Below are 26,805 nucleotides of genomic sequence, written 5' to 3' on the forward strand. Positions count from 1 at the left end.
GTACAATAAACACATACATCTAAGGAGCTCACACTCTAATTGAAAGTTTATTCCCATCAGCCATTAAAAAGGGAAAAACTTCAACATTGTTTACACAGGTTGTTAAGATAGATTAAAGCACAACTTTTTTCCGAAAGACTCGATTTTACATTACCTGCTCCAAGAAAAATGACTGCGGAATACATGGTTCCCAATATATGGAGATGGGAACCAAAACAGAGCATAACAGGTGGGAAAGGGCTGAAGGTGCGAACAGACCCAGGCAGAGAGAGTTGAAACTCAATACCACATGATCAGATAAAAGATGACAGCAGCCATTAAAAAGGAAAAACTTCGACAATGTTTACACTGGTTGTAAAGATAGATTAAAGCACAACTTTTTTCCGAAAGACTCGAATTTACAATACCTGCTCCAAGAAAAATGACTGCGGAATACATGGTTCCCAATATATGGAGATGGGAACCAAAATAGGGGCATAACAGGGGGGAAAGGGCTGAAAGTGCGAACAGACCCAGGCAGAGAGAGTTGAAACTCAATACCACATGATCAGATAAAAGATGGCAGCAAGGAGAAGTTCGATGATACCTGACATTGAATAGGAAGTGTTGCGTGATTTCTACGCGTGAAGAAGAGGAGCGAGAGTAGCGTTGAGAATAAGATTTGGGGATTGAGAAGATTATATATAAACAATTTTAATTTTCCCCGAATTAAATCACCAGAGGGATTAAATAAATTTAGCCGGATAATCAAGTAAGAGACGAACCTGTCTTACAAAGGAGCAAATCATTGAGAAATACTCGCAAAGTATGAACCACCCCAATAAATCTTGCTTACCTCAAAAGAACTCGCAAAGTACCTTGAATTCAGAAACCCATGTGTATACTATATATAGATGGACAACGAACAGAGAATGAATCTAACATTGAGGAGCGGAACCGTTAGGTAGAAATAGAATGCAAATCGATTTCGTCCCTTTTGACGCAAAACTCAGAAGAATCGTTTCGAAAATCACGATTTGAAGGAATTTATTGCATATATTCAATTCTTCTCACTTAATGCATGAATTATGGCTTTCGTCTAAAGACGACAGGAGAGACGTGAGCGGATGAATCAAAAACGCGTCTATAATTGCAGTTTTTTTTCTTTAAACATTAATTTAAATCAGGAAATTTCCAGATGGCACTCGTACATCGCCTGTAAAATCTGACGAGGATGGCTAAGAGTGCTCTATTTCCGCCTCAGAACTCCGTAATTATATATATATATATATATATATATAAATGGGCATTGGGCCTCTTGGGCCTTTGATTTCTTCACAACTTATAATCTCTCTCTTTTAAATAACAGTTTTTATCTATACATCTATCTATACATCTATACATCTATATAAAATGGAAGCTCTAAATAGACGTTCTCTCTATTTGGACACCTAGACTATTTACATTTTGTTAGGAGTCTCCTAAAATTTCTCTATTCCTTTTATAAGCCTTAAGAGATTTTGAAAGCAATCAATTCAAAACATCTAAGAAATTAATAACAATATAAAAAGTAACAATTGTAACAATTACTATATTTACAAAATAGTAGATTGGTAGAAAATTACAAGAGAGATGCAGTAGGAGAGAGAAAGTTACTGTGATAAGAGAGATGCAGTAGAGAGAGAAGGTATAGTGAGATAAGAGAGATGTAGCATATAAGAAAGTAATGAGAGAGAAATCATATTAGATCTAATCCTCTCTGAAAAATGGACAAAAAAAAGATTCATATAAAATTTAAATGATTTAAATATTATAAAAAATAAAAATGAATTTATGAGGGATAAAGTTTTTTGAAATGAATCTAGATGTTCAATAATTTTGAAAGTGGTATTAATATATTATTTTCCATAAAATTTTCCAATATGATTTAGCAATGGGCCGCGTGCTTATTTAATGTGGGTTGGGCTTATCGCTTATGTCGAACGGAAGGGTAAGCACTTTATTGTTAGGTAAAAGACAAAAGAGAAGTCCGAGTCTAAACTTTAAACAAAGTACAACCAGAGACGAAACGGTTTGCGGAGAGTCAGTACTTGATACGTGTCATTTCCTGATTCGGTGCGATCATATCGAAGTGGGAGTCTTGGCAAATCAAATCCACCTCTGTGTTTGTTTTCTAATTCTGATTTGGAATCGACTCAAGTAATTCTCTCATCTTTGTTTGCTTTTTTATGAATTGTGGTCTGAAGAGATTTGTTTTGCTGTCTCTCCATGTATCTCTGTTTTTGGTACTTGTTTTACTTTTGAACGGTCAGGGTTTGCGATTTCTTTGTTACAATTATTGTTTTATTTTATTTTTCCATGTTTAAAATGGATTTATCTGCCATGGGATTGTACGTGCAGATCAATTCAATTCCAGTGGCTAAGTATTTGCCTCCGTACAAAAATTTGATCTTGCCTATTTTTCTGATGTATGACTAGAGCCGGCCACCCGCAGGCAGCCCGAGCTCGGCTCGTATGACAAAGGGGCTCGCTGGTTTTTGTTTGTTTTTTTGTTGAGGCCCAATTCTTGATACTTTTGACATTGAATATGTTGGTTCATCTGTAATGGAAATTTGTACATGGATTTGTTGGAACCAACTGATATGATCTCTAGCTTGTTTAAGCTTTGACATTGAACATTCATTCACAAAGCAATATTACATGCCTTTCTAGATATCTGCTCAATCCCAGTGGCTTTTTATGCAGTTAGAAGCATTTTGGAGTGCCGTATACTGGCTAAGTTATCATATTGATCTCCATCATTAATTATTGTCAGGATCTGATTCATAGAAGCCGGATTTTTCCTTTTATCAAGATGGGTCGGTGTGCAGCATTTTGGAGTGCTTTATCCAGGCTAATTTGTTTCTCGATTGATAGTGGAGCTAAAGGAAATATGGGTAACACAAGCAGTGACTCAAAACCAAGTAGTCAGTCTGATGCAAAAGAGCTTAATGCGCCCTCTGAACAAAAAGTTATAACAATGAAAGATTACATTCTACAGAAAGCTAAGCCATTTACCAACGATTGGCCTATGTACAATGATCCCACCATCTGGGGCGTACTAACTGCTATCACCGAAAGTGCAATTAATGGCAGAAAATACCAGGGATGCCAGGTGTTCATTGAAGCTTCAGTTCTCTTGTGATTTTCATTATGTTATTTTGATATTTGTGTCTACTGTGGCCGAGGATGATATGAATTAATGTTTTACTAGTGGCTTTAGTAATTTATTCTGCAAAAGAAAGGTTAGATAGCTTGACATGAATTACAAGGAAGTGCTGAAACCTTCATCTGTTTGATCTGATAGTTTGACCATACCCTTGGCCATTTTATCTGTTTTTTTTTTCTTTGTTCAAAAAATGCTCCACATTGGTAGGACATTTATCGATGTTATGTATTAGTTTTTAATGCTGATAAATGGTGCAAAATAGGGACACTGTATTATCTTGAAGATGGCTGAGCATTGCATTGGCCTAGTATTGAAGGAAATGTTCAAATTTCCATAGGAGATGGTCAACGAAGACTATGGAATATATCTTAGCAGAGTTGATGGTGAAGAAGCAAAGCATCTCGGGAGCTATTATCCACCTGTCTTCTTGTGCGACACTAGGTAGTTATGCTTATAGATTTGGATATATTTATGCATAAGTTTGCGCGGATAAATACTAGTTATTTTTTTATTCATATATGCTGATTGTTCTGACCTTTTTGGCAGCGCTTGTGACACATATGTCAATTGGCAAAAGTTGACCAAAGGAGAACCTGTTCGAATTTATCACGGAGATATCATATCTTTTTTTTAAAGCTCTTGATCATGGTAATATAAGTACTTCTTCTCCTCCACCAAAAAACATAAAGGAAAAAAAAATGTTTTCCTTGGCAGAACTTATTTCCTCTTCATTGTTGAGGTTTTAACTTCTAATGCTACAACTGTTGATCAATTTTTCTGCTTCTATTTTAATTGAGTGGCATTTTGATGGATTATTGTGTGTGTTTGGGGTGAGCGGTAGCGGACTCATATCATCCCCTTTCTTTGCCTAGTTCTTTTTATTTTCCTTTTTTACCTTGACGTCAAATCAAGTTATATTTCGTTTATGTCATTTGGCATCTATTTCTATTGTTCAGTGTATGATAGTAATATTAAAATGTTTTCTTATATGAATCTAATGAGTTTTGACCATCAAAATGAGAAAGAATTTCATATATGAATAGCCATTTCAAAACACAATATCTTGTTAGAACATATTGTTCACTAATATCCCTGTCGATGTAACATTACAGAAGGTTGGGGATTATTTCAAAACCAAGTCGTAACAACTTGTTGGTGGAATGTACATCTCATACAGTCTTGTCTGTGGTTATACGCACAACTTGTGATTTCGAAAAGAAAAGCGATTAGATATTGTGGTTATTGTTATGATCTTGAAGCTGTTAAGAGTTTATATATCTCATGTTAAGATAATAGAAAATAACTTTTGATATCTTTGATGTGTTTCCAGTTGATGCAGTTGGATATGAATATCAAATAGCAAGTAGGTCCGGTCCTTGGCAAGAAGGTCCCGTAGCAACAAGCCATGACCAATTTGAAATAGTGCTCAAGAAATTTGCGGAGATGAAGAAATTATTGTGTGTAAAAGAGCGTGCAGAGCTCAAGACTGAACTTAGGACCGAACTCAAGGCTGAAGTAAGGACTGAAATCAAGGATGAAATCATGGCTGAACTCTCAAGCACAAACTCAGGTTAAAGCCTTGATGGCTGTATATGTTAATGCTAGAGCTATTTTATGCTTAAATTATAAGATGCTGAATGTGATTACTAAATAAAGTTGCATTTCAGAACCTCATAAGAGTTGGCTTGTCAATTAGCAAATTGACTCCCTAGTTGAATTTGCTATGGTGTGCGCTCTTCTTAAATAATTAAGAGTATTGACTCTAAACCTGAATTTGTCGGGCCGGGCCATGACATACAATGTTGTAAATGTAGGTAAAAAGTGTGTGCGCAAGATCCATGCATATCACTCATAACCTTGTTTACGGCACTTCTTTATTATAATTATCTTTTTTTTCATTTTGAATCTGGATTTATCGTCCATGAAATTGTACATGCACGTCTGGAGATCAACTCAATTCCAGTGGCTAAGTAGTTTCCTCTGTGCAAAAATCTCGTCTTGCCAATTTTTGTGATGTTTGACGAACCCTTTTCATTAATATCTGTCTCTATACACCGGACGATGGTGTTGAGAAGAATGCTCATTTTAGAATTCCTTTCATTCTTTTTTGTTCCTTATCTAAATCTGCAGCTAGAAAAGTTGTTATGAATTGCTTTGTATAAGTTAAATTATGAAGTTTATATCTTCATTGTTAATTACTGTCACAATCTAGGTCCTAGAAGCATATGTTTCATTTCTTGGAACTTTGTATTTGGCCAAAATGGTTGTTGACATGTTTTCTTTTGTTGTTGGTTTTTAGTAGTTTGTTTATCTGTGGAGGCCCAATTCTTGATACCTTCCATACCTGACTGTTTAAAGTTTTGACATCGAACATGTTTTGTTCATCTGCAATGAAAATTTTTACATCTGGTTTTGGCCATCACTTTATGAGTATCAAGAAAGGGCATGCTAACAATGTCTCTAATCTGTACCAATGTGCAAAACAGAAGAAGTTGCATATATATTAGCATATATATGTGAGGGCTTTTCATTGTTGCAGTGTTTTTTTTTTTTAATTTTATTTTATTTGGTAAGAAAATGTGATAGGTTTACATGCAAGTTTGTAGAGATTGGTTTCAGATAATAAGAAGAAACATGTGGAATTCATTCCTTTTGAGTAACCTCTTGCAATTCCATGTAATTTTGCTGGCGGCTCATCCGTGGTATTGCTTTATTGTTGATGTCTATAGCCTAAATCTTTGATTATTTCAATGGGTGTTTAGACGATTTCTCCTATCACGAGAAGCCAAGCCAAGACTTTTATGTTGCTTCAATGGTCACTAAGCCAAGACCCATTATCGATACAAAACAAAGCCCACCGTTGGTAGAAATGTGGGTTGGGCTTAATCGGCTATGTCAAACGGAACTTTGGGGAAGCAGCACTAACAGTCCCAGAATCATAAAGAATAAAAAATGACTGATCCCAAAGCCAACTCATATAAGTAAAGAAGAACTAATTCCGCTTACAAAATGATCATAAATAAGTTCAATAATAAGTTCCAAGTGCAAATGAAGAGCACCGTGTGCCTCAAAATAAAAAGTATCTTCAATCTAGAGTGATTATCATGTCCAAACCAAATTAACTTTTACAATACCTATAATTATGAAGTATTTAATACTGCCAAATCTAAACAAGTCATTAATCAAAAGTATTAGAGGTCAAATTTTGTAAATTGGCTTCCCACTCCACCCATCAAGACCACTTGCTTCCAACTTCACCCATCAATTTTTTGGCCACTTGCAACTACTTGGAAAACCTGCAAATCAAATTATATTTATAAGAATAATAGTTTCAATTTTTGTTTAAAAGCATACATAACTATTGGTAGAAAAAATTACCGCATGTTCCGAATTTGACCACCAATGCCAATACACCTCCCAACAATATCCCTGCCACGAGCAGCAACCACAATAGAGCTATCTTGTGATGGATGAATCTACTCATGTGCACTCTCGCCTCAATAATCTGGAGAGTGATAGATTCTGCTCGCTCAACCAATCCAACATCAAGTGGTGCACCTTCGCTCCAAGTAATTACCCTACCCTCCATATTAGCATACCGCACCCCCAATGCAGTAAAAGAAACTCCTATCTTCCTAAACCTCACAAGTGCACTCATGTGGGTGTGATATAATGTGGGTATGAACCACAAGAGGGTGACAAACAAGGGAGGCAATGAAATACTGTATGTAAAAGTGCGCAAAACAGACACAACTATTCCTACACATATAAGATAGAAGCCCATTGCCACTATTACACCATTGATAATTGCATCACTGTCACCCTCTAATGTAGCATGATCTTTCTTCACCTTCAGGAAATCAGCTTCAATTTTTTCTAGCGAGCAAAAAATATTAACAATCAATAGACATCAACCGAGCGTACATTCTGTTCTAAACCAAGAAAAATAGATCGAAAGCTAGCATCATAAGGCCATGTTTCAATTCAACCTAAATCCACAACCACAAATGCGCAAAAGGAACATGCCGAATGTGGCTTAATTATTCTTCATGAAAATCAGTGAAGTAAAAACTCCTAGAAAGCATGCAGCATATTACAAATGAAGAAGAATCAACAAGGGAGCGCGAAATCAAAAACAGAGAGAGAAGTTCGGCTACTGAATTCAGCAATGACGCAAGTCGCTCATACATAGATATTGTACCATAAAATCAATTGGGGTTTTACAAGTCTGCTAGGAAAAGGAAAGCTAACAAAAAAAGAGAGAGGAACCATAGCTTATGGAGATTGCTGGAGTTTCGTTTCATTTCTTGATTTATATTATAGCAGCACCGGAAAAAAAAAACAAAAGAAAAGAAAAATACCTATTGCATGCTGAGGAGAAGGGTCCGGGGGTTGTTGAGCGACCGCTGCTAGAAGTTGGTTCTCCGAAAGTTGGACCTCCCGAACTTGCACTTCCGGAGGTTGGCCTGCCTGAACTCGTCCCTCCGCTCCAACTTGGCCCTCAGTCTGAACTTGGCCCTCGACCTGAACTTGTTCCTCCGCTCCAGCTTGGCCCTCAATCTGAACTTGGCCCTCGACCTGAACTTGTCCCTCCGCTCCAACTTGGCCCTCAGTCTGAACTTGGCCCTCGACCTGAACTTGTTTCTCCACCTGAACTTGCCCCTGCGGTGCTGGACCTCGTCCTTGAAGTGGGTCTAAACAAACAAATAACAATAAATAAGAAGAAGAAGGAAGAAACTAAACAAACAATTAACAATAAATGAAGAAGAGGAGAATCCAAGCAAAGACCCGAATAGATAAATGCAAAGAAAAACAAACCTAAAAACCAGATAAAGAGGTAGCAAGAACAAGAAGAATTAACTTAAAATAACCCAGAAAAAAAGAAGCCTAAAACCCAGAAAAAGTACCTGCAGCATAAGAAGTCCAAAACAAAAAAGGCCGTGCTATTTCATCCCTACGATGAAATGCAACCTAAACAAGAAGAAGAGAACCATACCATGAGGAGGTTGGATTTCTGGAACATGTGGAGCTTCGACTCTCACACTCGGACTTGGTGGAAGTCCACTTGGAGCTACGCCTTTCCCAGGGTCTAAACGAGTAAACAAACAGTAAATGATAAAGAAAAAGAAACCTAAAAAAACCAGAAAAGGATGTAGCAAGAACAAGAAGAAGAAGCCTAAAACCCTGAAAAAGTAGCAGCAGCAAAAGTCTAAAACAAATCTGGCCGGGCTATTTCATCCCTCTGATGAAAGTCAACCTAAACAAGAAGAAGAGAACCATATACCTTGTGGAGGTTCGATTGCTGCAACATGAGGAGGTTGGACTGTCACGCTCGGACTTGGTGGAAGTTCACTTTGAGCTACGCCTTTCCCAGGGTCTAAACAAATAAACAAGCAGTAAATGACAAAGAAAAAGAAACCCTAAAACCAGGAAAAGATGTAGCAAGAACAAGAAGAATTAACTTAAACCCAGGAAGGAAAAAAAAAAAAGAGCCTAAAACCCTGAAAAAGTAGCAGCAACAAAAGAAGTGGCCCAGCTATTTCATCCCACTGATGAAATGCAACCTCAACAGGTGAAGAGAACCATATACCTTGTGGAGGTTGGATTGCTGCAACATGAGGAGGTTGGATTGTCACACTTTTACTTGGTGTAAGTTCAGTTGGAGCTATGCTTTTTCCAGGAGGGTCTAAAGACGTTAAACAAGTAAGCAAGCAGTAAATGACAAAGAAAAGAAACCCAAAAACCAGGAAAAGATGTAGCAAGAACAAGAAGAATTAACTTAAACCCAGGAAGGAAAAAAAAGAGCCTAAAACCCTGAAAAAGTAGCAGCAGCAAAAGAAGTGGCCCGGCTATTTCATCCCACTGATGAGATAGAACCTAAACAGGAGAAGAGAACCATATATATACCTTGTAGAGGTTGGATTTCTGCAACATGAGGAGGTTGGACCGTCACACTCGGACTTGGTGGAAGTTCACTTGGAGCTACGCTTTTCGCAGGGGCCAAACAAGTAAACAAACAGTAAATGACAAAGAAAAAGAAACCTAAAAACCCAGAAAAATATGTAGCAAGAACAAGAAGAAGTAACTTAAAACCCATAAAAAAGAAGCCTAAAACCCAGAAAAAGTAGCTGCAGTAAAAGAAGTTCAAAAACATAACAAGACAAGGAGGAAGAAGAAGAGAACTTCAGAAATAGAAACCTAAAACCCATAGAAAGAAACATACTTCTCCCAGGTGGTGTGGAGCTTGACATGTTGCACAGTGGTGGCGGCCGGGGAAGAGAGTGAGGATGAAGAGAAATGTAATAAACAAGACACTCTTTCAAAACACACGCACACTCTCTCTCTCAGACATTCTTTGGTCGCTCTCAACGTATAAAAATTGAAAAGGCAATTACTGTTATTTTTAATTTGTAATAAAAATTCATCTTCACCCTTAATATCATACCTGTCCCTGTCCACTTTTGAGATGTGTCATTTATTTGATAATTATGCTAATTCCTATTATGAATCTCTCAAGTTTGATGATTATACCATGGTAAATGATCATCCATTATATCAAGAAGAAAGTCGAAAACTTAAGGAAGTGTCTAGTCTAGCTGTAAGACTATTTATAACTATAGAATTTAGATTGCATGAACTCATTAAAAATCTAATTGCAAACTAAATAAATTGGACCTTACGCTAATAATTCTAATCACAAATGTGTGTGTCACACTAGTGATCATGTCCATATTTTTGCCATATTATATATTTAATTGTAATTTTTATATTTTTATGTGTTTGTATGATAATTATTGAAATTAGTATTTGTAATTAACTTTCGTTTGAACTTACATTAGTATGACCACAAAATAATCAAATCTTCAATTGATCTTATAAAACACTACATATAAATTTGATTGTTTTTTAACGGGGAGGGAGATTCAAACCATGGTCACCAAAGTGATACATCATCTTTACCACTCCAACTAGTGGCTTGGATGTCATATAAATTTGATTTGATTACCTAATGATCAATATATATTTAGAATTATTTGCGGTGTTTCTTTTATTAAATTTCAAATAGTAATTTTGAAGTATTTACTTAATAATGTGTCTCAAACTATTCAAAACTGCGAAAAAAAAAAAAGGTACATCAAATGATGAATAAGAAAAACAATTGAATTAGAAATAGCGGAAAATGTTGAATAACAATTTTTTAGATCTTACAACCTTGAGAACAAATACCAATATGTTTTGGGGTTTGTACTTTTATACAATTGAATACTCATAAAAGTTGTTAGTAGTCTACATCTTTCATAAATATAACAAAAAAAAAATCAAATAATATAGGCAGTCCACTTGAGTCGAATATCTTTATTTTATGGGATAATTATCGAAAAAGCCTTTGTACTTTCCAAAAAAAGTTATGTATATTTTTCTGAGTTAAACAAACCCTATACTTTACATGTTAGGCTCCAAAAAATAAAAAAGGAAATTGATGCAGCTTCAAAAGTCATTTTACTAATAAAAAACCGAAAAACTGATATAATCTTAATTAATGAATTAAAAAAGGTATTTATAAAAGGAACTGTGAAATTTTGACCTGCTTGACATAGGATAGGATAAATGTCAAATCATGTGGATACAGGGTTTGGGGTTGGAAGAGATGACATCCCCAAAAATTACAAGAAAATGTGTGATGTGACAAAAAGGATTATACTTGACATGAGATAAGGGAAAAGGTTTAAACAGGTCGAATTTTGCAATGATTCTTTCTAATTGCATGCAACTATGCAAGTCAAATTACAAAATGTCGAAACAATTATATATCAGTTTATAAATTTCTTCTCTGACTACTTTTGGTCATATCTGTCTGTGTATATGGAATAATTTTGAAGTATTTTATTTATTTGATGTTGTCGTCGTTGTTCGTTTTTAATAATAATAGAAATAAACTCTCTGTTGCGAACCAATAGGCGTTGGGGTGCCTCTCAAAATTATATGTACGTGTGAGTTTTTGGTAGAGCTGATCTGCTGGTGACTACTGTGTAGCAGTGGTGATGGTGGTGGTGGAGCCGTGGAGGTTATCGAACAGACTAGTAGGTGTAGGTGTAGAGTGTGTGTGTGTGTGAGTAATGATGAGATCTTGGGGAGTGGAGATTACTCATACTCATAAGCTTTTGCATTAAATGATATGCATGCAGGGAGACAAAGTATATATATATATGTAAGGATTGGCGGCGTGAGTGATAGAGAGAGAAAGAGAGTGGGTGGGATCAAGTGAGAGAGTACTCCTCTCTCTCTCTCACTTGCCAGGAAAAAGGGACAGACAGACAGACAGAGAGTTCACTCGCAGGGTTGTATGACTATGTTCTGCAGGTCCCACTACCATGCAACAATCCATTTTAAAAATACGAACGGTGTTTTTTTTTTGTTGTTTACGTTGGTTTTGGAATTTGAGCAAAGCAATCATGATTAATTAACCTAATCTTTCAAGGAAAATGGTAAAATATCCAAAAGATTGTTTCTTAGAGAGGAAGAGAAATCAAGACTACTTAAAAAGTCTACTATTGATGCATATGTCGAAGGCACTTTTTCATGAATATAGGTAGCCTTTTTACATGCTAGGGCTTTCAAGGTCACTGTGAAAAAACACAAATATCCCTTTAAAATGTAAATTCCCCTTTCAATATTGTGCTTTTTTCTTCCATATATAGTCCATGTTTTCCTTCAGATCCATTAAAATGAAAACTTTTCAAGTCAATAGAGCCGAAACACTTGTTGTATATAGTCATCTGTCTGTCTGTCTTTCTCTCAACTCCACCATTCATATATATGTATAGCTTTTAATCATGCAATGCAAGATAAGGCTAAAATGTATTTGGAAGGTTTGACTATGCCATTGGGCTTTCACTTCATGACCTGTTTTTAGCTGAAATAGAAACCCATGCTTAATTATTCTGACATGTTGAGGTGCCATAACAAACTAAACAAGTTAATAAATAGTACGATATTGGGTTTCGATTTTTGCCATTCTAAGTAGTCATGCTAGCTTTCTTACCAAATGCTTCAAACTGTCTTTTCTCTCTTCTTCTCTTTTCATTTGCATGTATGTATAAGACTACACGAAGGAAAAGAAGAAAGTGGACTAGTTTTGGCAAAGCATATCATGTGTTTACCCCAAAGAACTTAAATTCTCGAATTTACCTTGTGTGCCCAAAACCCAATCCCAATAAGAGACGGACCTTCTCTTCCTGTCATTAGAATAGAAAAAGTTGGCATTCTTGACCAAAATAAGCTTTTTCTTCAAATTTTTATTACATATATTTGAAATTTCGCAACTTACAAGAAATTATTATTAGGCGTAAAATTATGGATATTTTGCTGGAGGAAGGTGATCAGGTCATGTGATATTAAGTCTAGAGAGAAAGAGACGTATAGCTTTTGCATTCACACTTTCACAATGCCTACGCCATGGTATATCCCTATTTTATTTTATTTTTTTACTATTTTGTACTTATAGGATTAATATCACATTTGGGCATTGAAAGATAGATAGTGTTCCAATTTACATATCAAAAGTCAAAACGTTTCAATTTGGTTTCCCAAAGATCAAATGTGCCAAATAGATCACTCAGACATATTTTCTATGTTTTGGGTAATCAACCCGTCTATGTGACAAGTTGATCGTATGGAAACCGCTAACATTTGATGACGTGGCTTGATGGCGTTTGCCTCATGGAAAATAAATTTTTATTTTTTTTGAAAAATAACATATGGCAAAAACAAAATCACACACCTGTCTTCCATCCCTCTCTATAGTATAAATCACACATCTGTACTTGGTGGTTGCCATTTGTATGCATGATAAGGACTCAGTCTCATCCATCCAGTAACACAAAACCTTGAATTTTTTTGAACTCTCAATGAAAACATCCACCAGTTCTTTCACTTTATGTTCATCAGAGTAAGGAATCACTCTCTGTCTCTCTTTCTGTCTTTTTTTGGCTTTATTGTGTAACAGGAGCTTAATTTGGACAAATTCATAACACACGAAGTAAGCTTCTCGGACATCAACAAAGCGTTTGATCTGCTCCTTGAAGGCAAAAGCGTCCGCTGCATGATATGGATGGACAAGTAGCCGAATTTTATGTGTGTTATGAAAACTACATCGGAAAGATATTAATGACCAGTTTCATTCCTTGATATTAAACCATCCCTTTACTGCTTATCATGTATAATTTCATGCCATGAAAATGGAAGCTATTAGAGGACACTTGTCACGAAACAAAGTTAGTTTATACACGTATAGTCTTGGGTCCTCGCAAGTTCTTTAGTGATGATTTCGTGAGTAATAGTAGGATTTTTTATTTTCTACATTTATGATTGTTTATAGGAGATGATTATTTTAAGTATGACTCTAAGAAAATAACCCAAATAATCGATAACCGAATCGATTGATTGGTTTACTTTCTATTTTTTTATATATTTCTTAAATGGAACCGACTGATAATCGAAATAATCGTTGATAATTGGTTGTCATTCAGTTAAATTTATGTCAAAAAATCAAAGAAATCGATTGTAATTGATCGTCCACACCTTACATAATTTTAAGATTAGGTAGGATGCTCAACTCTTTAGCCCATTTTTCACACAACCACGAATACTAATTGGTATACACGTGGGCAATGGAACTAACCCAATTAAAAAAAAAAAAAACATGTGTACGACTTGAAATAGTACCAATGAATATGAATTTCGTTCATAAGAGTATGATCCTAAATAAAAATAAATAACGGAAATGAATATAGGTAGTTATTCTTTGGATACTTAGCGGGTTGGCCCAATTCACGGATTTCACGGGCTGGTAAAACATCATCCTAAATAGTGGATTCCTTGGATATTTAGTGGGCCAGCCCAGCCAACCAATCTCGCGGGCCAGCCCACTTTACAACAACCAAAACCAGCACGACCTACAATCCTCATGAAAAGTTGAAAACTACTGGATTTACATATGCGACGTGGCATGCACAGATGCACTGGTGGACTCTCAATTTACATTCGCAGTGAAACGGTAACCACACTCGAGCTCTTTTTTCTTGCGTTTGGCCGTCTCTGCGAAAAATTCGAGCAGATCGATAGCTTCATCGTCCATCGATGGCGGAAGCTCAAGCTGTCAATACCCCAAGCATCTTCGAGGTACCGATTTCATTCTCTTCTTTTTTCTATACGTAAGGAGTGGGACAATTTTCGCAGTCCAATCATAAACTGAAAAAGAGGGAAGGGAATTGCGGTAGTGTGGCCTTGATCTGTGTTGCTCATTTCCTTTTGTGATGTTCTGGAATTGTTATGTCTCATGATTATGATTTTTGATTGTACTGGATTCTTGATAGTAATTTTTAGGACAACGATAATGAAATGCGGCGCGTATAGCGAATGGATTATGGTGATTTGTAGAATTCTTGATACCAGGTGCGAAAGTAATATAAATGAATTGGAGTAGCTCTTGGTTTCCATTTTTGGTGGGAAGAGTTGAGGTCATGGATTTATCTTAAGATCAATAGAGAGAGAAGGAAACTTATACCCTTAATTTCAATAGCTATGTGTTGAAAAATCTGGTTCCAGAGTTTCTGATGGCATTGGTTCCTTTTTGAGGCATGTAGTTGACAATTGGTCCAGTACTCTTAAGATTTTTCGGTTCATTTCGATCTGACTTTAATGCTTGTATTGTTTTAGATGTGATGGTCCTGATGGATTTAACCTCATATTTGTAGCTCTTTGCTGCACTTCTGCCATGCAATAAATTATTTTCTTACTGAAAAAGTATTGTTGAAGGCAGCGTCTATTAGTTGATTGTGAATTGAAATGCTTTTAATAGTTTTATATTGGATGTTGATGGGGGACTTCATTACACTGGTTCTTTTTGGGTTTAAGGTCCTACTGCTTGTGAAAATGGATATTTGTAGAAGTCTGGAAAATTTTCATTTGAATTATCAGAAATTCTCAAAAATATGTATGTGCGTTAAGGGCGATGGATGCAAAGTATGAAATGCTTCATAAATAGTATTATTACTCTATAGGAATTTGTAAAAGTTTGTCTTTGGACATGATAGACACTTTGGAAGTTTTGGATTGAAGATACTATTTATTTTGAGGCAGAGGCATACGTTGGTGTTCTTCATTTGCACAATTGCACTTGAACTTATTTACCATTTTGTTAGGGGAATAGTTCTTCTTTAGTTATGAGTTGGCTTTGGCATCAGTCTTTTCTGATTTCAAAGGATGCTTTACTAATGCATGTCATATAATAAGAGAATGTTGTTGTGATTAACATTTAATAAAAATATTCTCTTTATTGAGGTGTGAGATTTATTAATAAAATCATAATCTGAGACTGAGCAACCGTGGGTTCGGTTTCAAGAGGATGAAGAAGTACATTTTGGAATGCAGTACATTTTGGAATGATGTACTTTTGTCATCCCAATAACTAAATTAAGTTGCTGGAGTGAAATGCTTATGAAATCGTTGCATATGGGGCACAACGGTTATGAAGTCATTTAGGTTGTAGCAATGTCGGAAGTTTAAACATTTAAGTATAAGAAGGATGTGAGCTGGATTTGATTGAGGTAAATACTGTTCCGATTCTTTATGACTCTGTATGCTTGTTAAGACTCGGGCTATATTGAATCAAAAAAATGAGTTAGAGCAAGAGACACCTTTCTGGTAAACTTGAGGATGGCTCATGCAAGGGTTCTTCATTCACCCTTGCAGAGCTTGAACACCCAAGTCTCTGTTATTTGTAGCCTAAGTCTCTGAATATTGAATGTGGTGAGTACAATGACTGCTTTGTCTGTACCCCATGAATTGCACACATGGCTACCGGTGTGAATTGGGGGCTTGTGAATATGTGTCTTCTGCCACTGGCGCTCAAATCCTTTGGAGTATTATGGGATATGTAAGACCTTTTGAAGTACCCGACATTCCCTTCTTTGATTTGAATCATTTTGTGGCATAATTTTTTTTTTCTTGATGCTCTGGCATGCAGCAATATCTCTTAAAGGGAAAAGAGGAGAAACAAGATGTGGGTCCAAAGTCTTCGGAAGTAAAAGAAGCTGAGATTCCTGTTAGTGCTGCTTATGAGGAAGTTGCCTCTCAGAAAACTGAGGAAATGCCTGCAGCTGTTGCTGAAGAAAGCACCCAATTTACATCTGCTGTGACTGAAGGGAGTAGTGCTGCCAGCCCTGCAACTGATGGAAACAGCATCGAACCTGCTCCAGCTGCTGAAGAAGGCAGTGAAAGTACTGAAGAGGAGACTCCAGGCAATCAAGAAGCTGCTGAAGAGACGCCAGAGATTAAGGTTAATTGCCCACTACCCAGCCAATTACAACATATCGTTACTCTTTCTAACTGCTTAGTGGATCATCTACTGTTTTGAGTACCTTTTTCATGTGTTCTGTATATTTATTTGCATGTTGCGGTTGTGTGATTGATCTTCAGCTGGAGACAGCCCCAGGAGATTTTCGTTTCCCAACTACCAATCAAACTAGGCATTGCTTTACTCGATATATCGAGTATCATCGGTGAGAAAGGCGTAGATAATGATTCTTCGTTCACTTTTTTTCTTTGGTTGTTCTACCGCATTGCTTTTAGGGTTGAAGATATTATTATTTATTACTTTAGATTATCGCAGGTGCACAGCTGCTAAGGGAGAAGGTGCTCCAGAGTGTGATAAGTTTGCAAAGTATTATCGCTCTCTCTGTCCTGGCGAATGGGTAAGTATATCTCAATGTCGTTGCATGCCCTAGAAACATAAAGGTCATAGTATATTAGTATCTTCTTAGTAAGGTTTGCTTGGATTTTACAAAAGTTTGTGATAGTTGCTGTTCAGTACATATTCATAACCATTTGTTTTGTCTCTTGCTTATTTAGTCTGATGTGTTGGTTGGTTTCTTTTAGTTAATTGGTGTTGATGGAATATGTTTTATCGTTATACAGCATACATAGGAATAGCACGTGTATGAGCTTGAATTGGTGCCTTTTAAGTCAATAAAAAGGTAGGAAAGATTAATTTTGTTTTGAGATAAAAAAAATAAAAACAGACACGGAAAAGAGATGCCTTCAGATAAGCTTTTTTTTTTAATGCTATTTATACCTTGATAAAAGGGCCCGACTTGTTCTCATACATTGACTTTGCGATTGCATGCCTGGCTTGTTTTTTATGCCTATACATACTGTTTTCATTACCATGGCCACCTTAAGTGCCAAGCATGTGTGCTCTTGATTAAGAGCTTCTGCCCATTGTCTTACGGTACCCCCAGAAAAGAGCGGATTTGCAGAAGCCATTGATTGAATTCTTAAAACAGCTGTTTTTTTTCCTTCCCTTTCTAGAAAGAAAAGCTATATAATCAATCTGGTCATTATTTTTATCAGTCCATTACTGTAATGAATAAACTTCAGTTGAGGTAAAAGCTGGCTTTGGCTGTGCATAGAATCTGTGGGCACATTATGAATGTTGTTTCTCTATGACCAAGTTTAGGTTGTCAAGTCACGGCAGCAACCTTTTAGAAATTCTGAGCTAGTTTTTTTTTTTTTGTCTTTGTTCTATTTTCGTTTACTTATTTTCTTTGTTACCCAAGGCCCAAGCTAACTGCCATATTACTAAACGGTTGGCAGGTAGAGAGATGGAATGAGCAGAGGGAGAATGGCACCTTTCCGGGTCCTCTGTAGGTGGCATCTGTCTTGGTTAATGGTTTGGTTCCAGCTGTTATAGCTGCTGAATCAATTACTTGAATTTCTTCATTGGAAAGTGATTTCTTAGGGAATGGCATATTTAATTAAGTATGGGAGTTAATAATAAATTCTGACTTGTTTATCAGAGTTTCAGAACCAGCCCAATTCGGAAATACAAAGAATGTATGCTCATAAGATGAAGGCGTTAGCCCTGTTTTTCATGTCAAAATTTTCTACATTACCTGCTCTCTTATGTTACAGCTGGCTGGATGGGATTGTAAGTAAACTTGCCACATAATAAAGATAATTGTTTTAGCATATGATCTTTATCTTCGACTGAAGATTATTAAGCCATTTCGAATCCACCGTTCTTGACGGACTCCAAATAACAATGGTCCGTTTGCTAGTTTAATGTTTGGCATGTACAAGCAAATCTTTGTAGATTTGCTAATTTATAAGCCAACCCATATGAGGTTTCCATAATCTTTTCATTACAAGACAACATTCAACAGTTAGCACACGAGTAGAAATAGCCATTAGCATCAATATCGCACACCATAAATACAGCTACAGAGTCGATTTGCTAATTTATAAGCCAACCCATATGAGGTTTCCAGATGCAACTTTATTTAGTAATAACATTCAGCATCTTATAATTAAAAGCATAAAATAGCTCTGGCATTAACATAGCCATCAAGGCTAGATCATAACTCATTTGAAACCTGGTACCATGAGTTCAGTCTTGAGTTCAGCCTGAAGTTCAGTTCTGAGTTCAGACTTGAGTTCAGCCTTGAGTTCAATCAGGAGTTCAGACTGAAGTTCAGTCCTGAGTTCAGACTTGAGTTCAGTCCTGAGTTCAGCCATGATGTCAGCCTTGAGTTCTACACGCTCTTTTACACACAACAATTTCTTCATCTCCTCAAATTCCTTATGCAACGCTTCAGTCCTGAGTTCAGCCATGATGTCAGCCTTGAGTTCTACACGCTCTTTTACACACAACAATTTCATCTCTGCAAATTCCTTATGCAATGCTTCAAATTGGTGATGGCTTGCTGCTACTCTAACTTCTTGCCAAGGACTAAACCTATATGCCAATTGATATACATATCCAACTGCATTAACTGGAACCACGTCACAGATATCAAAAGTCATTTTCTATTCGCATAACATGAGTTATATAAACTCTTAACAACTTCATCATAACAATAACCACAGTATATAATCACCATTTGATATACATATCCAACTCTTATCAACTGGAAGACACTTTTTTTTGTTTATGGTTTTTGGGAGAGGGAGAAGAAGAAGTAATTATATTACCATCATCAGGAGCAGCGAAAAGAGAGATGATATCTCCGTGAAAAATATTCACAGCTTCTCCTTTAGTCAACTTTTTCCAATTGACATATGTGTCAAATGCGCTGCAAAAAGGGCCCGAACAATCACAGTATATGAATAACAAAATACATAGTATTTATATGCACAAATTTATGCATAAATATATCCAAACCTATAAGCATACTACCTAATGTCACACAAGAAGACAGCTGGATAATAGGTCCCAAGATGCTTTGCTGCTTCACTATCAACTCTGGTAATATATATTCCATAGCCATTGTTGACCGCCTCGTTTGGAATTTGGTAAGACATTTCCTTCAATACTAGGCCAATGCAATGCTCAGTCATCTTCAAGTCAATACAGTGTCCCTAATTTGCACCCATTTATCAGCATAAAAAACTAATACACAACACAAATAAATGTCCTACTAATGTGGAAAAGTCCTTGAACAAAGAAAAAATGGCCAAGGGTTTAGTAAAACTATCAAATCAAGCAGATAAAGTTTCAATATTTCCTTGTAATTCAAGTAAAGCTATCAAACCTTCGTTTTGGATAATGAAAATACTAAAAAGGCCGCTAGTAAAACAATAATTCATATCATTTTCGGCCATAGTAGACACAAAAATCAAAATAAAATAATGAAAATCACAAGAGAACTGAAGCTTCAGTGAAGACCTGGCATCCCTGGTATCTCCTGCCATAAATTGAATGTTTGGTGATAGCCGTTAAAACACCCCAGACGATGGGATCATCATAGGTAGGGTAGTCATCCGAAAAGGGCTTAGCTTTCTGTAGTATGAGATCTTTTGTTGATATAACTTGTTGTTCTTGTTGTTTGGAGGGCTTATCAGACTCTTTTGCATCAAATTTACTTGGTTTTGAGTAACCGCGTTCTTTTGCATCAGACATACTTGGTTTTAAGTAACTGCGTGTGTTACCCATATTTCCTTTACCTCTGCTATCAATAGAGAAACAACAAATTACACATCTGACAGATCTTGAGAAAAACCTGCTTCTATGACTCATATTCTGACAACAACTAATAATGGAATAGAAGAAACAACTTAAGCCAGAAACAACAAATTACACATCTGAAACATCTTGATAAAAACCTGCTTCTATGACTCAGATTCTGACAATAATTAATAATGGAGATCAATACGAAAACATAGCCTGTATATCTAACTGCATAGAAAGCCAATGGGATTGAGCGGATATCCAAAAAGCATGTAAATCGCTTAGATCAATTGGTTCCAACAAATCCATATAAGAATCCACGTAAAAATTCCATTGCAGATGAACCAACATGTTCAATGTCAAAACTTAAACAGTCTGTATGGAGGGTATCACGAATTGGGCCTCTAACAGATAAACAAACAAAAAACCAGCAACAAAAGAATACATGTCAACAATCATTTTTGCCAAATACAAAGTTTCAAGAAAAGAAAAATATGCTTCTAGGACCTAGATTATGTCAGTATTTAACAAAGAAAATAAATTTCATAAATTAACTTACACAGAGCAATTCATAACAACTTATAGCTGCAGATTTAGAGAAGGAAAGGAATTTTAAAATGGAGAATCATCCGGTGTATAGACACAGAAATTAATAAAAAAGGTTCGTCAGACGTCAGAAAAATATGCAAGATCAATTTTTTACACTGAGGCAACTACTTAGCCACTGGAATTGAATTGATCTCCAGACTTGCATGTTCAATCCCAATATCCCATGGCAGATAAATCCATTTTAAACATGGAAAAAAATAAAATAATAATTGTAACAAAGAAATCGAAAACCCTTACCCTTCAAAAGTAAAACCAGCAACTAAAACAGAGATCCATGGAGAGACACAAAACAAATCTCTTCAGAACACACAATTCATGAAAAAAGCAAACAAAGATGAGAGAATTACATGAGTGTTCCAAAGCAGAAGATTTGATCTGCCGAGATTCCCAGTTTGATATGATCGCACCGAATCAGGAAATAAAGACGTATCTTTCATTCTTTCCTAAAGCGCAAACCGTTTCGTCTCTACTCGTAACGTTGCTTAGACTCGGACTCCCTCTTTTCGTTTACCTAACTAGGCTTCCGTTCGACAAGCGATTAAGCCCAACCCACATTGTCTAAGCAGGGTGAGCAGTAAACGGGCTTGTCCAAGCCGATGCAGCCTACTCTTTTGGTCCCCGGAAGAGAAGTAGCCAGCCTGGCCCAGCCATTCCCAAATGGGTTCGTAGCAGGCTAAGCAAGAAGACTAGCCCAATTCATCACCACACCTCCCAAGTCCCAATGCTCCCATCAATATTTGGAGCAATCAATGGTGGGCTTTGTGAGCAAACTTGGACCTCTTCCTCTTAACAACCTTTGAACTCATTTGTCCCATATCTATATGCTAGAGCAATATCCTTGAACAGGTACATCTGATGATGTCAAAACAACATTGATTATGTGTTCCCTTTGATGCAATCTGCACAATTTGGGGGGTGGGTTGTGAGAGATTTGCCCAAAGAGTAGTTTCCGCATCAAGAAAAATTGATGGGGACTATTTACACTCCACGTTTTCCTATTCACACCCCAAAACTAAAAACCTCCATTAAAAAATTACATGATTCTGAGTACACCCCATTTTTTTATTTCTTCAAAAAAAACCATTCACACCCCATATATGTTTCTTATCAAGCAGCAGTCTTAGGTCAATCCTATACCCATGAAATCAACAATACTACCATTATTTCCACCATTGGCATTGCTATCGTCATCAATTCCCTTGTTGGTTACCATTTATCTGGAAAATTCAGTTGAGAGAGAGAAGGAGAGAGAGAAACAGAGAAGTGGATAGGGAAGAATAGGAGGCAAGAAATCCAACGGTAGATAAATGGAGATAGAAAAATGGTTAGGGCCGAGAATAAATGGAGAAATTGATAGGGAAGAACAGGAGGGAAGAAATAGAGACAATGAAATGGTTAGGACAGTGGGGTGTTTTGAGACTAGGGTTTTTTGGGGTGTGAATGGAAAAAGGTTGAGTGCAAATAGTCCTCACCGAAAAATTTGCGTACCCAATAAAAACGACAGAGAATTAGGCGTTGTTGTGGTGTAAGGCCAGGGAGTACACTCTGAGATGGTTTTTGTTTGAACTTTCCGTGCCAAATCAAGTTGACGGAGATTTTGCCAGTAAGAAAACCCAAACTCACAACTTAAAACTTGAAGAATTTGCTACTGAGATTTGAAAATAAGTTACCTTACCCAATCAAGTAAATAAATGGGCCTTTATGTGACTCAAAACAAATTAAACTTTAATCAAACCCCTACTTTTATTAAAGACATTCCTATTTGGGTTGACTTCGCGTTGACCGCGTGTTGTTTTAGGGTTTGTCTCAAAACACCCCATAGGGCCATACCATTTCTGACCTTCCACTACAAAGTAACGAGCTCCCCCGCCTCAACCCCATAAGCGAAATCCATTTTGCATGTCGTCGGTCTTGCTGCAGATCACGATTTAGAATGCTTCTCCGACATTCTCTGACCTCCGCTCGGATTTTTTGTGATTATGATAATCGTGATCGTGGATGCTTGAGGTAATAATGCATTTTCTTCTCTCCTATTTGATTTTGTTTCTGGTTCTGTTTCATTAAAGAAAAACATATGCTTAGCTCTTAAGTTTTCTCTTCTTCATTGCTTCATTTTTTTTTATTTAAAAAAATGGATGCTGTTTTGATTCTCGGTATATTGAGTCAATGTTATTGTGTTCAAACTAGTGACGCTTGCCTATTATCCTTTGAGATTGGGTACCAAGATGGGTTTCAGTCTTGGACCTTTTATGATGAGATTTGGGACGAGATCAGACCCTGATCAAGCTTCCATTAATTCTATTACTTTGTTCGTTGCCCTCCTTTCCACTTGCATAGTGATTGGGTATCAAGATGGGTTTCAATTTTGTACTAAGAAATTTGATTTTTCTGCCACCCCTGTTTATCATCTATTTTTATGGCTTGGGGTGTACTTTGAAAATGTTTTAAATTTAGTGTACTTTTGATGTATTCATAAGAATATAAGATTCTATCCGATTCGCTTAATAATGGGTGTCTTTAGTAAACTTAAGGATGTGACTAAAGTTTACCTAAAAAAAACTATATAAATGGGTCACATGCTTTCAACAGACAGGTTGCATATCTGTACTGGCATAAAGTTAGGAGGGCCCAAACAAAAACAAAGAAGAGGCTGTCATCCATCACATAAGCTAAAATAAAACGGTGATAATAAAAAAAATATTATAATAACTAATAAGAGTATATTGTAATATAAGATGTGATCAAAATATCAAAACGTTGCAGTTTTTATATACCAATATAACTTTGCCTAGTAATTTTTTACCAATCTAGTACTGTTAAGAACATGAAGGCATTTGATCTCGAAATAGTGTGGGTAATCAATGAAACTGATGGTTTTATGAGATTAATGGTATGTGTGTAATAATATCAATGATTTGCGGGTGATTAATGGCCATTGGATTGCATATGGGGGCATTTTTCAAAGACAAGATTGTTTCAGGTTGGGGCCTACAATTTTTTTTATATATACTTTTAATCTCAGCTTTTAATTACATCTAATGGTTTTAAGAGATGGCACCTCATTATCCTATGTTGAGATTTTATATATACTAGCGACATTCCCGCGCGTTGCAGCAGGACTTGTGAATTGTGACCCTTGGATTGTCTATCATTATAGGCAATGAACATATTATATATTTGTAAGAAAAAAAATAGTCAGATACGACCACTGTTGTTAGAAATTGAGATGACAGATGACAATCAGGGAAAATACTAACTGGTATTCTCAATTTGAATTGGCTACATATATGTTTAACCAAACCACTTTCAACAGTACTGTTGTAGGGAAAAAAAATGAATACAGCTTTCACTAAAATCCTTTAAAACAAAGCATCGTCCTTAATGGTCTCCGAAAAACACATTCATTTTCACTACTACACTCGTCAAGCATCTGGCTAAGTTATCATATTGATCTCCATTATTAATTATTGTCAGGATCTGATTCATAGAAGCCGAATTTTTCCTTTTATCAAGATGGGTCGGTGTGCAGCATTTTGGAGTGTTTTATCCAGGCTAATTTGTTTCTCGATTGATAGTGGAGCTAAAGGAAATATGGGTAACACAAGCAGTGACTCAAAACCAAGTAGTCAGTCTGATGCAAAAGAGCTTAATGCGCCCTCTGAACAAAAAGTTATAACAATGAAAGATTACATTCTACAGAAAGCTAAGCCATTTACCAACGATTGGCCTATGTACAATGATCCCACCATCTGGGGCGTACTAACTGCTATCACCGAAAGTGCAATTAATGGCAGAAAATACCAGGGATGCCAGGTGTTCATTGAAGCTTCAGTTCTCTTGTGATTTTCATTATGTTATTTTGATATTTGTGTCTACTGTGGCCGAGGATGATATGAATTAATGTTTTAGTAGTGGCTTTAGTAATTTATTCTGCAAAAGAAAGGTTAGATAGCTTGACATGAATTACAAGGAAGTGCTGAAACCTTCATCTGTTTGATCTGATAGTTTGACCATACCCTTGGCCATTTTATCTGTTTTTTTTTTCTTTGTTCAAAAAATGCTCCACATTGGTAGGACATTTATCGATGTTATGTATTAGTTTTTAATGCTGATAAATGGTGCAAAATAGGGACACTGTATTATCTTGAAGATGGCTGAGCATTGCATTGGCCTAGTATTGAAGGAAATGTTCAAATTTCCATAGGAGATGGTCAACGAAGACTATGGAATATATCTTAGCAGAGTTGATGGTGAAGAAGCAAAGCATCTCGGGAGCTATTATCCACCTGTCTTCTTGTGCGACACTAGGTAGTTATGCTTATAGATTTGGATATATTTATGCATAAGTTTGCGCGGATAAATACTAGTTATTTTTTTATTCATATATGCTGATTGTTCTGACCTTTTTGGCAGCGCTTGTGACACATATGTCAATTGGCAAAAGTTGACCAAAGGAGAACCTGTTCGAATTTATCACGGAGATATCATATCTTTTTTTTAAAGCTCTTGATCATGGTAATATAAGTACTTCTTCTCCTCCACCAAAAAACATAAAGGAAAAAAAAATGTTTTCCTTGGCAGAACTTATTTCCTCTTCATTGTTGAGGTTTTAACTTCTAATGCTACAACTGTTGATCAATTTTTCTGCTTCTATTTTAATTGAGTGGCATTTTGATGGATTATTGTGTGTGTTTGGGGTGAGCGGTAGCGGACTCATATCATCCCCTTTCTTTGCCTAGTTCTTTTTATTTTCCTTTTTTACCTTGACGTCAAATCAAGTTATATTTCGTTTATGTCATTTGGCATCTATTTCTATTGTTCAGTGTATGATAGTAATATTAAAATGTTTTCTTATATGAATCTAATGAGTTTTGACCATCAAAATGAGAAAGAATTTCATATATGAATAGCCATTTCAAAACACAATATCTTGTTAGAACATATTGTTCACTAATATCCCTGTCGATGTAACATTACAGAAGGTTGGGGATTATTTCAAAACCAAGTCGTAACAACTTGTTGGTGGAATGTACATCTCATACAGTCTTGTCTGTGGTTATACGCACAACTTGTGATTTCGAAAAGAAAAGCGATTAGATATTGTGGTTATTGTTATGATCTTGAAGCTGTTAAGAGTTTATATATCTCATGTTAAGATAATAGAAAATAACTTTTGATATCTTTGATGTGTTTCCAGTTGATGCAGTTGGATATGAATATCAAATAGCAAGTAGGTCCGGTCCTTGGCAAGAAGGTCCCGTAGCAACAAGCCATGACCAATTTGAAATAGTGCTCAAGAAATTTGCGGAGATGAAGAAATTATTGTGTGTAAAAGAGCGTGCAGAGCTCAAGACTGAACTTAGGACCGAACTCAAGGCTGAAGTAAGGACTGAAATCAAGGATGAAATCATGGCTGAACTCTCAAGCACAAACTCAGGTTAAAGCCTTGATGGCTGTATATGTTAATGCTAGAGCTATTTTATGCTTAAATTATAAGATGCTGAATGTGATTACTAAATAAAGTTGCATTTCAGAACCTCATAAGAGTTGGCTTGTCAATTAGCAAATTGACTCCCTAGTTGAATTTGCTATGGTGTGCGCTCTTCTTAAATAATTAAGAGTATTGACTCTAAACCTGAATTTGTCGGGCCGGGCCATGACATACAATGTTGTAAATGTAGGTAAAAAGTGTGTGCGCAAGATCCATGCATATCACTCATAACCTTGTTTACGGCACTTCTTTATTATAATTATCTTTTTTTTCATTTTGAATCTGGATTTATCGTCCATGAAATTGTACATGCACGTCTGGAGATCAACTCAATTCCAGTGGCTAAGTAGTTTCCTCTGTGCAAAAATCTCGTCTTGCCAATTTTTGTGATGTTTGACGAACCCTTTTCATTAATATCTGTCTCTATACACCGGACGATGGTGTTGAGAAGAATGCTCATTTTAGAATTCCTTTCATTCTTTTTTGTTCCTTATCTAAATCTGCAGCTAG

The 26,805-nt window shown here is 36.2% G+C and overlaps 2 protein-coding genes and 2 long non-coding RNA genes across 6 annotated transcripts in view; 3 read left to right on the forward strand and 1 right to left on the reverse strand.

The window, feature by feature from the left end:
- Positions 1–18,219, forward strand: part of LOC120009128 (cytochrome c oxidase subunit 6b-1-like) — a 30,602-nt gene extending 12,383 nt beyond the window's left edge. The window contains exons 1-5 of one of the 2 annotated variants that reach the window (XM_038859596.1): positions 14,213–14,368; positions 16,215–16,526; positions 16,667–16,749; positions 16,860–16,941; positions 17,843–18,219. In XM_038859596.1, coding sequence (XP_038715524.1) covers positions 14,327–14,368; positions 16,215–16,526; positions 16,667–16,749; positions 16,860–16,941; positions 17,843–17,896 — 573 coding nt within the window. In that variant the 5' untranslated portion in view covers positions 14,213–14,326 and the 3' untranslated portion in view covers positions 17,897–18,219. Of the gene's footprint in view, positions 1–14,212; positions 14,369–16,214; positions 16,527–16,666; positions 16,750–16,859; positions 16,942–17,842 lie in introns of those variants that run through there. The other variant, XM_038859595.1, reaches the window with a different exon arrangement.
- Positions 1,974–5,020, forward strand: LOC120009134. 2 transcript variants are annotated; one of them, XR_005470609.1, is made up of 4 exons: positions 1,974–2,178; positions 2,380–3,133; positions 3,450–3,628; positions 3,734–5,020. It is a non-coding gene; the product is annotated as an uncharacterized LOC120009134 (long non-coding RNA). The 2 variants fall into 2 exon arrangements; XR_005470608.1 differs by lacking the exon at positions 1,974–2,178 and having other exon boundaries at positions 2,217–3,133.
- Positions 18,220–18,478: 259 nt separating the features above from the next.
- Positions 18,479–21,062, reverse strand: LOC120009124. Its single transcript, XM_038859585.1, has 5 exons — positions 21,042–21,062; positions 19,914–20,193; positions 19,425–19,606; positions 19,220–19,320; positions 18,479–19,020 (listed from the first exon to the last, which is right to left on the reverse strand). Exons 2-5 carry the CDS (start codon positions 20,178–20,180, stop codon positions 18,611–18,613), a joined length of 960 nt encoding a protein of 319 aa, XP_038715513.1. The 5' UTR covers positions 20,181–20,193; positions 21,042–21,062; the 3' UTR covers positions 18,479–18,610.
- A 3,271-nt stretch (positions 21,063–24,333) lies between these two features.
- Positions 24,334–26,504, forward strand: LOC120009135. The gene is made up of 3 exons (XR_005470610.1): positions 24,334–24,617; positions 24,934–25,112; positions 25,218–26,504. It is a non-coding gene; the product is annotated as an uncharacterized LOC120009135 (long non-coding RNA).
- The last annotated feature ends 301 nt before the right edge of the window (positions 26,505–26,805 follow it).

This window comes from Tripterygium wilfordii, chromosome 11 (assembly GCF_013401445.1).
Source record: "Tripterygium wilfordii isolate XIE 37 chromosome 11, ASM1340144v1, whole genome shotgun sequence".
NCBI lineage: Eukaryota > Viridiplantae > Streptophyta > Magnoliopsida > Celastrales > Celastraceae > Tripterygium > Tripterygium wilfordii.